This window comes from Hypomesus transpacificus, chromosome 19, assembly GCF_021917145.1.
Source record: "Hypomesus transpacificus isolate Combined female chromosome 19, fHypTra1, whole genome shotgun sequence".
Classification (NCBI taxonomy): domain Eukaryota; kingdom Metazoa; phylum Chordata; class Actinopteri; order Osmeriformes; family Osmeridae; genus Hypomesus; species Hypomesus transpacificus.
Window position 1 is genome coordinate 7,100,963 of NC_061078.1, and position 16,206 is coordinate 7,117,168.

Sequence of the window (16,206 nt, forward strand, 5' to 3'; positions counted from 1 at the left end):
AGGCACTTCACCCTACTTGCCTCGGGGGGAATGTTCCTGTACTTACTGTAAGTCGCTCTGGATAAAAGCCTCTGCTAATGACTAAATGTACGGTAGGATCCAATGAGATCCAAACGCCATCTAGTGTCCAAACTGCCATCTGGGATACTGCCAGATGTAGGACCCCAAGCTACCATTAGTTATACGCCACATAATCCCTTATACAGTATCATATAGTATATTACAACCTACGGTATATCTTATCTAAATAATGATAAATGTGAATCAATAATGTTCAAGCAGGGTAAATAACATAATCACACCAGACCAACATAGGTGGCTTAGCAAAGCTTAAATTATTTTTATTGAACGGTGATGATGGCTTTTCCCCGGCCTGTCAGCCCTTCACCCTCCATGTCAGCAGCCTCCACCTCCAGCGTGTACCTGGGGTATTTCTGGAAGACAGAGCAGGTGAGTCAGACTGATGAAACACATAAAAACACATTAGAAATGCATATTAGATGTACCGTAGTCTAAAACAACCTGTAGCAGCCTTTATAAATCTATTAGTTCATAACACTTGTGGTAGATCTTTGCCTATATCATTATGACCAAACGTGGGTATGGTGACTTGTTTAGGTAAAGGCATGAAAGCCTGCAGACCTTTGAACCATGCTCTCCTTTAGGTCACACAGAATGTGGTGTTGAAGGCTCTAAAACAAGTGTAAACAGATGCTAGATGATAATCAATGAACAGACATACTGTCTTTGAAACGGAACCTAAATTCCTTGTTATGCCATGTACGGTTTTACTTTTGTTCTGCCCTGATATAAAGGTTTGTGCAAAACATCGCACCACTGCTGTGAGTCTTCTCTCTATGCATGAATACACTTGGAATGTTCTTTCTATTGCATCCTGTAAGTCTTGATCATTATTGAATCACAACAAATCCTATATTGATCGTATACAAGCGGGCTATGTCAACAGACTTAAACAGGTCTCAGTAGCAGTTCAACAGGGTATACAAGGTCTTAATAGCAGTAGACACATTCACACACATCAGAATGACCTCCTTAAAGCAGTACAACAGACTACAACAGGTCCCAGTGACCCAGCACTCACCTCTTTGTCCAGGCCTTGAGACTGGACTCTGATGTGCCCAGACACAGGGTTGATAGCAAACATGCTGGGGTTGGGTAGAGGGGGGTCCTGGCTCAGGATTTTGTAGCGGATTTCTGAGTTGTCATTCCCAGGCTCATCCGCATCTGTTGCCTCCACCTTCATGAACTCAAAGCCTTTGTGTGGAATGGGAAAGAAAATAGATCCGAATGGGAAAGAAAATAGATCCGATTTACTGCTTTCTCCCAGCCTCTCAACGCCCAGTTTTTGCTTCAGGTTCACTGAGATGTTCACTGTGACTTAGGCTAGTGTCAACGGTGTGTTCTAAAACTGGTTGTTCCCATCCTTGATTGTGATTGGCTATATCGCATTCCATGCCGTTCCAGCATAACCTCACAGGTTGTCCTCATAACATTCTTTAACATTCCATATTACTGCGCATCAAATATTTCGAATTGAAAAAGACGGCAAAGATGTCCATCTGGCTGTTGCGTGGCAACGATTTATGTAGGAACTATACTTTGTAGCGGAAGAATGACTGTTTATTATTAAACTATTTAGTTTTCAATTGTTTTTATTGATGAAACCATATCAAATATTTGTAGTAACAGTTTTAGAAAAGCTTCGCGTTGTGCCTAACAACTCCCCTAACCTGTTCTAAAATCAGCGTAAACCGCGGCCTCTTGGGGCTTATTGCTTAATTCACCTGTACTGGAAGCTTCAGGGATATTTCCTAGGAAGGGTTCCGGAGGGAAGACAGGTTTGTTGTCATTCTGGTCTATGACATTGATGATGATGTCCATGGGGGCCTCAGCTGGCCGATTTCTAATTTTGGCAAAAACTTTAAGCTACACACACACACATACATTTAGGTTAATCACCTTGACAATATAGGATAGATGTTCAGCCAGTAAGGCATCTGTCCCCAGGCCCCTACCGTGTACTTGTCCTGCTTCTCTCTGTCCAGGGGCTTGGTCACATACAGCCATCCAGTATTCCTGTTGATGGTGAACAGTTTCTCAGGGGGCTGATCTGCTCCTGGACCTTCAATTTGGTACTGACGCGTGGCTTCCTTATCGCTGTCTGACCAGATCTATACACAGATACGTCAGAATGACCTTATCAGAGACTGCAAAGCTTGACTTATATAAAATCAATTTTTTCTTGGAGACAGACTCTAGCTTCCAGATGCCAGTGGGGCAATAATTCCTGTCAATCAAGTTTTTTTCTACAGAGGTGGCCTCATAGGTTACACTTCTGGAACTGATCAAATGTCCTCATTCCAGTGGGTAACTCAAATCAAGTTCACCCCAGTTTCTGATAGTAAAGTTATCTCAATATAAAGTCTATATTACCTGCAACATCATCTTGGGGAAGGGTCCTCTGTCATTCTCAGGGAAGTTGAAAGGAGAGATGATGCAGGGCTTCTTCAGTCCTGTGGGGGCCTTGGGGAAGACCAGAACAGACAGAAACAGAGATAGAGCATTATCAACCAACTGTATCACTGTCTCTTTATCAAACACACACACACAGACGTTACATTACTCTCTCACACACACTTACGGTAGGTTGCTCAAACTGAGGTGCGTTGTCGTTGCTATCGGTGACAGTGATGATGGCTTCTCCCATGCCTATCAGCCCATAACCCTTCATGTCAGCAGCCTGGACCTTCAGCGTGTACTTGGGGTATTTCTGGAAGACAGAGCTGGTGTTATGTTGGTGTCAAGTGAAGCTGCTGCCATGTCCTTGATTGACCAATAAAATGTTGGCCTATATTAGCCAATGAGGAATTCCAGCAGACCTGCAGTGGAGACCTCACAGCCTATTGGATGTTCCACTGACTGGCTGTATAACAGGTCTCAGTGGCAGACAGGCTATAACAGTTCTCAGTGACCCAGCACCCACCTCTCTGTCCAGGCCTTGAGACTGGACTCTGATTTGCCCAGACGCAGGGTTGATGTCAAACATGTTTGCGTTGGGTAGAGGGGGGTCCTGGCTCAGGATTGTGTAGAAGATTTCCGAGTTGGCATTGCCAGGCTCATCCGCATCTGTGGCCTCCACCTTCATGAACTCAAAGCCTGTGTATGGGAATGGGAAAGAAAATAAATCAGATTTGCTGCTTTCTCCCAGCACCCAGTTTTTGCTTCAGATTCACTGACATGTTCACTGTGACTTAGGCTAGTGTAAACAGTGTGTTCACCTGTACTGGAAGCTTCAGGGACATTTCCTCGGAAGGGTTCGGGAGGGAAGACAGGTTTGTTGTCATTCATGTCTATGACATTGATGATGATGTCCATGGGGGCCTCAGCTGGAGCATCTCCAGTTTTAACAATAGCTTTAAGCTACACACACACACACATCCAGGTTAATCACCTGACAAATTTGATCTTTGAAGTTCATTATAAAAAAATAGGATGCGTGTTCAGCCAGTAAGGCATCTGTCCCCAGGCCCCTACCGTGTACTTGTCCTGCTTCTCTCTGTCCAGGAGCTTGGTCACGTACAGCCATCCAGTATTCCTGTCGATGGTGAACAGTTTCTCAGGGGGCTGATCTGCTCCTGGGCCTTGAATTTGGTACTGAACCGGTGCTTCCTTATCGCTGTCTGACCGGATCTAAAAACACAGATACATCAGAATGATCTTATCAGAGACTGCAGAGACTTATATAAAATCACATTTTCCTTGGAGACAGACTCTTGATGCATTTGATTTGCCTCACAGATTGCATTTCTGGAACTGACCAACTGGCCTCATTCCAGTGGGTAATGGAATCAAGTGCACCAAAGTATTTTCAAGTAGTACAGTAACACAATATCTGCTATGAGGTCTAGCCATCTTACCTGCACGATCCTCCTAGGAAGGGGTCCTATGGCGTTCTCCAGTATGTTGATCTCTGCTGCTCTGGCTACACTGAACTATGGCAGAGGGTTCCATACATGGACAGCAATTCAATTCTACAAACATGTCAAGTATCAAGGAAATGTGATCCTCCCTCCACACACAAACAAAAAACTTCTATTAGGAACAAGATTTAAATAGGTAGGCCAAATCATTAACAAGTAAGTCCACAAATAACCAACAACTGGAGCTACGATCAAAGTACAATAAAACTGTTGTCTTAAACTCAGGGGCGGTTCTACACGGGGCCTATAGGGGCCAGTGCCCCTGTAAAAATGTCCCTGGCCCCCCTGTGGCCCCCCTGAGCTGACTGAATAAAAATAAACTTAATATTATTTTTTACGTTGCTTTTCTTCTTCTAGTAGTCATCATGACAAGGGACAATGCAGCCTTTTTTGCCCCAGTAAATACAAAAGTTAGAGAAACATATCAAGGTATTGAGAGAGTTGAGGAGCTGGAAGAGGGAGAGCCAAAGCCGTTTGTATGATTTTAATGTAAAGCCAAATTAAAGTATTTAATGTTTAAATATAATTTGTTTCCGTTTTTTAATGTGCCCCTCTGATTAAACACTGCCCCCCCCCCCCCCCCCGCCCCCCCCCCCCCCCATGATTCTCTGAACTAGCTTACTGAGTAAAGCTCGCCACGGAAAACTGAATTTGGCAAACAAGCACTCGAGTTTGGTCATAGCCTGTATTGAGGTGTTGTTTTTATAAACATTAAATCATAACAATCGACCACAGAAATATGTCAGAATTATGATATCAAATCACAGAATTACAATAAAACATTTTTATGAGAAAATACGTGATTGTTTCGTTCGTGAAGTCAGAGCACGTTTGGTAACTTGTCGCTCATGTATAAAGTGTGCGGACAGTCTGCACAACCCTGTGTAAACTCGACAAACTTATGACAATAATTACAGTTGCGTCTAACAATTTTTCAGACCAATAAATATTCTAAATCATCTAATTGTCTCGTTGTGTTCGCCACCTCTTACCTTAGATTGGTGAACGTTCACATTTTCTCTTAATTCCGTGATAGCATAGAGAAAAGATAGGCCTAAAATGGCCTTAGATGTTTTTTTTACGAATGCAATAGCACAACAAAATCAAAATAGTCTTACCTGCGAAAAAAACATTACCACAGTCAATGTACAGAAACTGAAGGTAGCCATCATGCTCAACATGTAACCGTATTCCTTTCTGGCACCGTTCAAAACTGTATTTTGCCCCTTTGGATAATCGATCTCCGGCTGTCATCCAAAAAAAAAAAAAACACCCCGTCAGGATGTGCTGGTCAGCCATGGTGCGCCACCATGTGATGGACAAGGGTAATTTGTTACAACGAAAAGGAAACTATAGCTATGTACGATGGTGCATAATATTAAGCTCACATTTTCACAGCATTTTTGTTTTAAGTGCATTCTCGATCAGATAGAAGGTTTCAACAGCATGTCAAGTACACTGCCGAAAGTGACCCTATAACCCACCAGGTAGCTTATACCCCTTTTCAGCGTTGAACAAACAGGTTTCGGAAATATGGTAGCCTAAAAACAAATTTACAAGAAAGTTTTATTTTTGGACTAATTGCCAGATTACTGCTACCCCATACTATAACTTTCACACAAACTGACAATTAGGTTAGTTCAATATATTTAATTAAACTCTTCACATCAATTTGACCATTGTACAATAGATACATCCATCATGGTATAAAAACAAAAATCATAACGATTGCATCTTCAGGAGCACATGCCGCGTTCAATCAGGGTTAAAAAAGGAGACAATTCTTAGGAAAAAGTTGCTTCACAAACCTTAAAAAAAAACATTTGTTGAGCAACCTGAAGATGGTTTTGAAACCTCCCAATATTCACATCCACGTTTATACAAAATGAAACTTGGTAAGATAAACATAAGGAACACAATACAAATTCATCAACTGGGCCAAGTAGCAAAGTACAGAGTGGGTTGAGGTTCAGAATGATTTTCTGGGCTAAGGACCGTCCCATTACGTAGCTCAATCTCCAAATCACCCACCCTACCTGAAGAGCAGGTACTCTGAACAGACAGCAAACAGATGGGTTTCCATGACAACTGCCCAGACTAAATGTGCCTCTTATGTCCCACCCCAAGAAGTGATGTAGAGGGCGGAAGCAGAAAGAGAAAGCAAGACAGTGTGTTATGCAGTAGGCAAAATGTGTGTGTGTGCACACCCATACGCGTTCACATCTAGAGCAATGTACGCGCCATGTACCAGCCAACATGAGGTTGTACGTGTGTTGTAGTAACTAGAGCATTTCCTCCTCCCCTCCCCCGTACATGTCGGCCAGCTTCTTGAAGCGCGGGCCCCACTCCTGCATCAGGTCGTAGTCATAGTCTCCGTCAGAAGACGAGGAGTTGAGGGAGGAGAGAGACCCTGCCTCTGAGCCTCCACCTTCATAGTCAAACACCAGAAGAGAGTCGTAGGGAGGGGCTGTGGGGTCATTGTCTGCTGCCTTCAAGTTCTGGACGGAGAGAGAGAGGTCAGGGTAATGTATACTGGGTGGACTTCCTTTGGTAGTGGATTGAACTGCGCTTGGATAAGATACCACATCTTATCTACAATTGTCTTTATAGAACTTCAAGAGCTCTACAACTTGTTTAGTAAGATCCTGTGAGAGCCCAGTTTTAGGGCTGACTGCAGAATCCCCCTGGAGGAGAACATGGGCAGTGTGATGCAGTGCAGCTGTGGAGAGGTTAAGAGGAGGAACTCACATCTACAATGAAGTTGCCGATGTCTTCAGGGTTGGCAGGGCGGGGCCGGTACGTGGGGGCGTACGTGAGGGTGGGCTCCACATCGTTCCGGAACACGTCAGGGCGGTTGTCTAGGCCACGGTGGAGCACGCTCAGATCATAGTCCTGGGACAGGAGAGTTTGGGCAAAAACGTAAGAGGCGTCTTTGTACAGTGGAGAAACAGATTTGTCAGGAGTCAGGTGGCTGAGTGGTTAGGGCCAGTAATCCAATGTTTGCTGGTTCGATTCCCGGCCGTGCCAAATGACGTTGTGTCCTTGGGCAAGGAACTTGACCCTACTTGCCTCAGAGGAATGTCCCTGTACTTACTGCAAATTGCTCTGGATAAGAGTCTGCTAAATAACTAAATGTCAATGTGCACAAACATGTCTGTCTGTTTGTCTGCCACCACCTACCTGATCGTCCTCTCCGCCTCCCTCCTCGTCATAGTAGTAAATGTTGTCTCTGATATCGTCCTCCTGCAGGAGAGGCTCCTTCTTCTCTCCTTTCCTTCTCCTCATGAACATCAGCAACAACAGCACCAGCACTGTGACACACAGACGGCAGCATTTGTACATGTGGTTTGTACCAATATCAGTAGCAATACATGCAAGTCTTAACCATCAGGCATCACATGCACACAGATCAGAGTTCAGTTCACGAGTCAGTCGGTCCACTCACACAGCAGCAGCAGTATGGCTCCCAAGATCCCCAGGATGCCTGGAAGGCCCACACCGGCCTCTCTGAGGAGGGAACACTGGACATCAGCCCCGGTGCAGTCGCACACTGTGGCCGTAAGAGTGCTGTCCTGCTCCAGGCCCTGGTTGTCCGCCACCCTCAGAACCACTGTGTAGTCCCCTTGTGCAAGAGAGGTGGTCAGGGACAGGATGATGCCCGTCTCTGCAACGAAAACAACAAGGTATTTCTCATATCAGGCAGGGTAGGTAATGTTGTTGAGACCCACCAACACTCCCTGTATTATTACATCCTAGTACTGTTTGTAGAGCTGGCCAGGCTTGACCATAGCTAATGGGGACTTGCTCTTTTTACATAGCAGCAGAAAAAACCCTTACAGGCACTGCTATGGATGTATGGAGGGGGTGTGTTCTTTCATGGTACGTACGGGTGTCGTTCATGCTTGCAGTCCAGTTGTCTTTAGATTGGCCCTGCAGGAAGACTTTGTAGGGGGCGGCAAAGGTCGGGCCGTCCTTGTCAGTGACAGACAGCACATGGGACACAGAATCTTTGTTGCAGATCCTGATGGAGCGCTCCATGATGATGGGGGCGTTGTCATTCACATCCTCCAGCTGGATCAGCAGTGTGCCTGTTCCTGTGGCCGGGATATCATCTGAGGAAGTAGGAAGTATATGAACGAAGGGTATACATAAAATGTAGATTCATAAATAGTTCTGAACTTGAATTTTCAGAGAATCCAGCAGTCTTTCCAGTGCAAGTTCTTCTGTTCCATCAAACACACTGCTGTTTTCACCTCTGCCCGTCTGCTCCCCTTTGACAGCAAACAGGACAGGAGGAAAACAAGGCTTACCGTTGTCAACGGCCGCAATGAGTGCCGTGTATTTGCCATCGACCACGAAATGAGACTCCCGGTCCATTTCGTTCTTTACTAGGATTTTACCGTTGTCCTTATTTATGCTCAGCCAGCCGGCCATATCATTCTGGATCTTATACCTGTGGAGGGACAAGCCTTTGTAAGACGGGGCATCACTGAACAGCCAGCAGTAAGGCATGTAGTGGGGCGTTCCCTCAACTACAACTGATATTACAACTTCAGTTGTGGAAGGGTCAGTGGATCTTACGTGATGGTCTGCTTGCGTGCCGTGTCTGGGTCGGTGGCAGTGTAGACGGTCAGCTCACTGCCTTTAGCCAGGTCCTCCTTCTTCACCACCAGCTTCTGCACTGGGCTGAAGGCAGGAGCCTCATTCACATCCTTCACTGTCACCACCACCGTGGCCGTAGCCGTGGGCATGGGAGAGGCGAAGGGCACCGCGTTCACCACGGTAACTAACAGAGTATACCGGCTGACCCTCTCAAAGTCCAGCTCCTGCCGAGACACAACCCAGGTTGGTAAACTTCATGTACACTGGCAGTTGGAAGCGACAAGCTCGCACTCGTTTACACAAGTCCAGTCCAACTTAATCCAGTGCGTTACAGGGGTCCTACCTTGACTGTGGTAATAATCCCCTCCTGCTTGCTGGGTCCGGTTGTGACATTAAAGCGGTTGTCGGGGTCTCCGTCCACGATCCGGAACACAGCAGTCCAGGCCTCAGAGTGGGGGTCGTCCAGGTCGGTTACCTGCATCTTCACCACCTCGGCACCCAGCATGTTCTCTGGCACCTCAGCAGTGTACTGGGGTTATAGGAGATAAACATGAAGACAGTCGAACCTCTACATCCAAGTCATTCAGACAATCTCCATACATTACTCTCTTACACACACACTTACGGTAGGTTGCTCAAACTGAGGTGCGTTGTCGTTGCTATCGGTGACAGTGATAATGGCTTCTCCCATGCCTATCAGCCCATTACCCTTCATGTCAGCAGCCTGGACCTTCAGCGTGTACTTGGGGTATTTCTGGAAGACAGAGCTGGTGTTATGTTGGTGTCAAGTGAAGCTGCTGCCATGTCCTTGATTGACCAATAAAATGTTGGCCTATATTAGCCAATGAGGAATTCCAGCAGACCTGCAGTGGAGACCTCACAGCCTATTGGATGTTCCACTGACTGGCTGTATAACAGGTCTCAGTGGTAGACAGGCTATAACAGGTCTCAGTGACCCAGCACCCACCTCTCTGTCCAGGCCTTGAGACTGGACTCTGATTTGCCCAGACGCAGGGTTGATGTCAAACATGTCTGCGTTGGGTAGAGGGGGGTCCTGGCTCAGGATTGTGTAGAAGATATCTGAGTTGGCATTGCCAGGCTCATCCGCATCTGTGGCCTCCACCTTCATGAACTCAAAGCCTGTGTATGGGAATGGGAAAGAAAATAGATCAGATTTGCTGCTTTCTCCCAGCACCCAGTTTTTGCTTCAGATTCACTGACATGTTCACTGTGACTTAGGCTAGTGTAAAGTGTGTTCACCTGTACTGGAAGCTTCAGGGACATTTCCTCGGAAGGGTTCCGGAGGGAAGACAGGTTTGTTGTCATTCATGTCTATGACATTGATGATGATGTCCATGGGGGCCTCAGCTGGAGCATCTCCAGTTTTGGCAATAGCTTTAAGCTACACACACACGTTAATCAGAGACTAACTTGATCTTTGATGTTGAAAAAAAATTGATGCGTGTTCAGCCAGTAAGGCATCTGTCCCCAGGCCCCTACCGTGTACTTGTCCTGCTTCTCTCTGTCCAGGGGCTTGGTCACGTACAGCCATCCAGTATTCCTGTCGATGGTGAACAGTTTCTCAGGGGGCTGATCTGCTCCTGGGCCTTGAATTTGGTACTGAACCGGTGCTTCCTTATCGCTGTCTGACCGGATCTAAAAACACAGATACATCAGAATGATCTTATCAGAGACTGCAAAGACTTATATAAAATCACATTTTCCTTGGAGACAGACTCTTGATGCATTTGATTTGCCTCACAGATTGCATTTCAGGAACTGGCCTCATTCCAGTGGGTAACGGAATCAAGTGCACCAAGTATTTTCAAGTAGTACAGTAACACAATATCTGCTATGAGGTCTAGCCATCTTACCTGCACCATCGGCTTAGGAAAGGGTCCTCTGTCGTTCTCCGGGAAGTTGATCGGAGGGACGACCCAGGCCCTCTTCTGCCTGTTTAGCCCTGGCCGGGCCTTGGGAAAGAACAGCACAGGCAGGTGCTCTCTGGAACTTTCTGGAGCCTAGTGAAAAAGTACACAGTATCATTACACACGCCCACACGGGGAAGGGGAGGGGGGCATCTGAAATTGCCTGGTCTACCCAACATTAGTTTAACTGCTCACAAGGAAAAGTGACATGACTCAACAGGCCCAGCAGGGGGAGGTATTGGGTAAGAAATGATTGCAGTATTTAGGCAGACAAGTGTTTAGCAATTAGTTTCACTTGGTGATGGTGAAGTTCCTGAATTGCTCTAAAACAAGGGACATTTTCAGTAAAAGGACTTGCTCCATGAGTTTGTACATGAGCAGGTTATACTACATCTGTTCAACATGAAGATAAAGGAACTTCACCATCAAGAAGTGAAACCAGCTGCTAAATACTTGTTTATGAAACTAGGCAACTATATAAATGATGCATAGCTCGAGCTCTGTTTGACTGTACCTGTTTAGGAGTTGCAGAGGCCAAATCAATGGGCTGCACCTCCTCAGGTGTCTGATTCAGATGAATAGGGTGGCTGTCGTGATGGATTTTATGGTTCTTGTGACCATGGTGGTCCTGGTTGTTGGGCCCACTGTGGTCTTTGTGACCGTGACCATGGGGGTCCTGGTGACCTTCACCATGGGGGTCCTGGTGACCGTGACCATGGGGGTCCTGGTGACCGTGACCATGGGGGTCCTGGTGACCGTGACCATGGGGGTCCTGGTGACCGTGACCATGGGGGTCCTGGTGACCGTGACCATGGTGCTCCCTGGCCTGCAGCACCACCCTAGCAGTGACGGTCATCTTCCTGCCCAGTGAGTCCCAGACGTGGATGGAGAAATCCTTGTGCTCGCTGTGAAGAGCCACCTGCCGCTTCACCTTTACAGTGCCATCAGACTCCACCCTGAAGCGCTTGTCCTCTGTGTTAAACCAGAAGCGCTTCCGTCCTGTGCAGTCGTCAAACCCCACTGGAACACAGACAGGTGCAGGAGTTAGAGCACACAGAAACCCTGACACATGGAATAACCACAGACAAAGGAACATTACTTTCTTAAAATGTAAATACTTTTGAATGCCGCCATCAATGTTTTAGCTTTTGAAAATTGGCTTGCACTGCATCATGGACAAACCTGTTTGACTGCCATGTCAACTAGTGAATTTAGGAATGGAGTGACAATTTTAAAATGGAGGAAAGTGTCCGAGCTAGGATCTTACAGCTGTGACAAATATTACTCACGAAAACAACTAATATGTCTGACAGCCACATGCCGACACAATCATTCATCCTTCCTCCACCTTCACAGTACAGTCATGACTGCTGGGAATCAAACTGGTCTCCCACAGGAGGGTGTGCAGCTGACTGTCCATTAGAAACCTCTGGACAGGAAGGAATTAACCACAGAGATAAGTTAATGGTTGGACTACGGGTCAGGATACGACCTGAGGCTGAGAGCCTAAATAGCTTTTCCACACAACTGGCCCTACACCACTCATGTTCAGTCATACAAGACCGGTAGGACTGGAGTCCTATACGAGTGGTCCTGGTTTGGCCTGCCAGACAACTAGACTGGTCGGGTAGAGAGTGTGTGTAAGCACTTCTAAACAGACAAGATCGATCCACCAGGTATATAAAATGTTTACACCCTCTGCCTTACTCAAGAGTTCAGACTCAAACCTAGGCCTGTCAGGTCCTCTGAAACAGGAGAATATGCCCCATGCTTTGTTCCCACCGGGGACTTGTGTTCTTGTGAAACAGCACTCCTCTTAACACGCATGGGGGAACCAACCAAGCAGCGGTTCTGACAGGGTGAAGGGAACTCCTCCAAAGCCCACAAATGGCTGTTAATAGCAGCTTTGTTGCCCAACCCTGTCCCCTGATATGGACGACTCCAGGAGTCAGAAGTGAAACCAAACAAGAATAGTTGTCTGACACCCAGGCAAGACTCACCACCACAGCAGGTCGGGGAAAGTACCTAACGACCCGCTCAGTCACACAGAGCAGAAGATCAGTAAGAAGTCATTTCTGGGAATCAGGAGGAGGATTGGGTTGAATGAACAATGCCTCCTCCTCATCCAGTACCAAGTTTTCAGCATTAAATATTCTCGTTAGCAACACCTACAGACCCGACTGTTCAAACCACAGGAAGTTGTCCCAGTGTGACTAAAAACAGGAGGATCCAAGGCTCTGTACCAACACTCATTGTAAGAACTTAGTCTCTCGATAGTGACATCACACATGCTTCACCATTCCATTCATTAAACTTTCAGACCAGTTCCCACACCAATGATCATGTGGAGTGCAAGGTATTGGTTTATTTTAATGGGTGGCTTGACCCCTTAACCCTTGGCTTAGGTGAGGCTGAATGAGACCACCCACATGAGTCCAGACCAGAAAATGTACCCAGTGTAACTGCAGGACAGAGACAAGATAAGGCAAACTCCAGGAAAAACTGAATTGCCTTAGACATGCTGTAGAGCAGGGGTGGCAAACCCTGGTCCTCGAGAGCCTCAGTCCTGCATGTTTTAGATGTTTCCCTGCTCCAGCACACCTGATTCAAATAAACGGTCATTCTCAGGCTTGGATAACGACCATTCATTTGAATCAGGTGTGCAGGAGCAGGGAAACATCCAAAACATGCAGGACTGAGGCTCTCGAGGACCAGGGTTGGCCACCCCTGCTGTAGAGAGTGGGCAGGTAGCATGGTCTTCTGGCCAGCTGCCCCTTTACAAACACCATCCTCTCATCAAAGGGAGTTAGTTACTGGAGGGCTCTGGGAGGCACGGTAGAACACTTGAGATTTCCAGAAAACAGACTTGGTTGTGTCCCTTTAATACCCTCTGGCCAAACAGCTGACACCCATGAACAAATACACACACTGACGAAGCCACCACACTTCCACATTGACAGTGACAAGGCATGTTGCAATGATAATACATTCAAATAATGCAATTGATGGCAGTTTAGTTGCAAGTCACAGACACCAGGATACAGATTGCCTGGCGCTGAGATTATCAGGCTGAGGAGACAAGAGCTGGTGTTGTGACTGGATGACTGTACAAGGTGAACGGCTACACAACCAGTCCTGAAGGCCATTTCCCAGACAAGACAAACACCAAACACACCGACCCTGTGGCTTAGTAGACACTCAAGTATGTGTAAAAACTAATTATGATATTGGATTCCTTTTACATTATGGTTGAACAAACCCAGAGGTAACCGACAGAATATCAAATTAGTAGACAGGCTACATGAACACATTCATTGTAAGAGTACAAAACATTGAATGTATCCTTTTTTTTTAACATTCTAACATAAGGGGACCACCTTTGAGTGGTTTAGAATTCAAAGGGGATCACATGAGATGAAGTCTCTCATAATATTATGTATCAGACCGGAAGGCCCTTACCTTTGCCCAGGACTCTGCCCTGTTGGAGAAGCCTTCGCTCCACTTTGAAAATCAACATGTCTGCTTCGAAACCCGGCCGACATGCCGACTCCTTTGATGACCCAGGCGCAAAAGCCTGACACGAAACAAATATGCTTAGAAAACATAGGGACCATCTCTTACATTTTAAATAAATCATTAGGTCTATCAAAAGAACTTTCAAAAGGTTATAAAACAAACATTACATGTCAAAATGTTTACTGCAATAAAAACAAAGAGCTTTAGTTCATGGGGGGAAAAAAACTAGACCGAGGACAGAAATTGGGTGACATGTCAATATGACATTTGATATAAAGTAGGCTACATATCAGGATTCTCGGTTTCGTCAATCATTTTAACTCGTATTGCCCCCATTCCTTAGGCTACATGATTGTACTATATTGAAAAACGTTTAAGATTATGGGCTTCGGGTTAACAATGTCACGGATTTTTAAACAAATCACAATGAACAATTTAGTCAATGATTTGACAATGTACAAAAGTAGGCTACGACTTTCTCCACAGTAACCACTACCACAAAATAATAAAAAAAAAAAATTAAAAAAAAAAAGAGAAAGCATAGATAAGTCTTACCTGGAGACAAAAAAAGACGCCTAAAAGCGTGAACTTAAAGGTCCTCATCTGATATATTCCTTGGTGTAAAACAATAGTAGAAAGGCTTTTTGAGAATGAAAGTATTCCTTTGCCGCTCCGCTTGTACAGGAATAGCTTCCTTGTTCAAAAGCGGTCTTTCGTACACTGCAGCTAAATCAGTTCGATGGGTTTCAGCAGGTAGAACTGAATGACGTATAAGTGCAGGTGGCCTCGCCCATCCGCCAAATTCCAAGTATGGTCATGAGCGATCGCCAGCACCTACGGACACAGGTAACTCAAAAATACTAAACAGGAACACACTGGAATGCTAGTCAAACCAAGGTTCCTGCTGAAATAATACCAATCGAGAAAGGGATTGGAAGCATTAATTCAGGAACCAACACGCTAATACTGAACTGACAGATGTTCTGCTTAGGCTGCAACCCAAGTTCTATTTTACACTAGGCTATAAAAACATTTGCAGTCTTTGACAACGTATTTTTGGGAGTTGTTCATGTTGTTCATAATATAGAGTGTAGATCCATAAATGCTTATTTGTAATGTAAAATACAATGTATTTGGTTTTAAAAAATCTCTACAGAACGAGTAGGAAGGTATTCCTCCAGACTGTATTTCCTCAGTGTCAACTAAGACCCATTATACAAGAACAGACAGATATCCTACCCTGCTATTCCACTGCTCTCAAAGGAGCCATTTAGATGACTCCTCTACCACAGACTATCACAAAGCCTGCTCTTCTCTGACACATTTGGTCATGTTAACAGCTGGTTTTGAAGAATCAAACTAAGACGCTCTGCAACCCGTTGGTGACACCTTGTTTTCTGAGCTTGAGTAGTTAACCTGTTAATATGTCAAAGTGATATGTACTGAAAATAACATAGGCAAGATGAATCATCAGTGCCGTTAACGAGTCAGGATTCGTTTAAATTAAAAAAATGTAGGCCAGATTCAAAGACAGATGAATGAAGACGTTTCTAAAAGCCACTGCAAGATGCCGAAGGGTGGTGTCTCACGACTCACGATTCAGAATCATGCATTGCTGTGGGTAGGTTTGCTCGGCCGCCAGGGCAATAAGCATGGACAAGTTGCTTGCTTTATTAATCTTAACTGGACCACTGCCAGGGTGACAGGGGTTGCTTGAGTTAGCTGGATAGCTGACTAGAAGTGCCTGAGGCTAATGTAAGCTATTGATAGCATAATCACATTACAGCAGCATATCATCTTCGGTCACAACTTCAGCGACCTTCGACTTCACAGAGTTCATTAGATCATGAGTTTAAACTGTGATGATCACTAGCAAGATTATAACTCGTGGCCTGAGGGGTGGAGGGGATGCTTTGGCTAAGCATGCACACTTCCTGCAACAAGGCAAGGGTAAGCTAGCAACACTACAACCAACAACTCCAACCCTGTGTAGATTAACCTCAAAACATTTTGTTATCAGCCCTCCAAAATCGAATCAAAAATGTAATTTAATGTCTAATTTATTAAATACAACGTTTTGGCTCCATGTTTTACAACTCACCATTAATAACTTAGCTGTCAAAGTGATTAATTTCGTTAGCAGGCCAACTTGATTGCAG

General features: G+C 45.4%; 2 protein-coding genes across 2 annotated transcripts; both read right to left on the minus strand.

The window, feature by feature from the left end:
* Window positions 1-26: 26 nt before the first annotated feature.
* Window positions 27-5,553, minus strand: si:busm1-71b9.3 (cadherin-1). Its single transcript, XM_047041459.1, has 11 exons — window positions 5,120-5,553; window positions 3,939-4,013; window positions 3,556-3,711; window positions 3,300-3,441; window positions 3,005-3,177; window positions 2,663-2,791; window positions 2,455-2,544; window positions 2,037-2,192; window positions 1,806-1,947; window positions 1,103-1,275; window positions 27-434 (listed from the first exon to the last, which is right to left on the minus strand). Exons 1-11 carry the CDS (start codon window positions 5,180-5,182, stop codon window positions 342-344), a joined length of 1,392 nt encoding a protein of 463 aa, XP_046897415.1. The 5' UTR covers window positions 5,183-5,553; the 3' UTR covers window positions 27-341.
* An 83-nt stretch (window positions 5,554-5,636) lies between these two features.
* LOC124481497 (B-cadherin-like) lies at window positions 5,637-14,793 on the minus strand. Its single transcript, XM_047041458.1, has 16 exons — window positions 14,603-14,793; window positions 13,991-14,105; window positions 11,046-11,551; window positions 10,478-10,624; window positions 10,104-10,259; window positions 9,864-10,005; window positions 9,571-9,743; window positions 9,229-9,357; window positions 8,947-9,132; window positions 8,583-8,827; window positions 8,312-8,454; window positions 7,889-8,113; window positions 7,447-7,665; window positions 7,182-7,312; window positions 6,750-6,893; window positions 5,637-6,499 (listed from the first exon to the last, which is right to left on the minus strand). The coding sequence occupies exons 1-16, from the start codon at window positions 14,648-14,650 to the stop codon at window positions 6,284-6,286; spliced, it is 2,925 nt and encodes a 974-aa protein (XP_046897414.1). The 5' UTR covers window positions 14,651-14,793; the 3' UTR covers window positions 5,637-6,283.
* Between the last annotated feature and the right edge of the window lie 1,413 nt (window positions 14,794-16,206).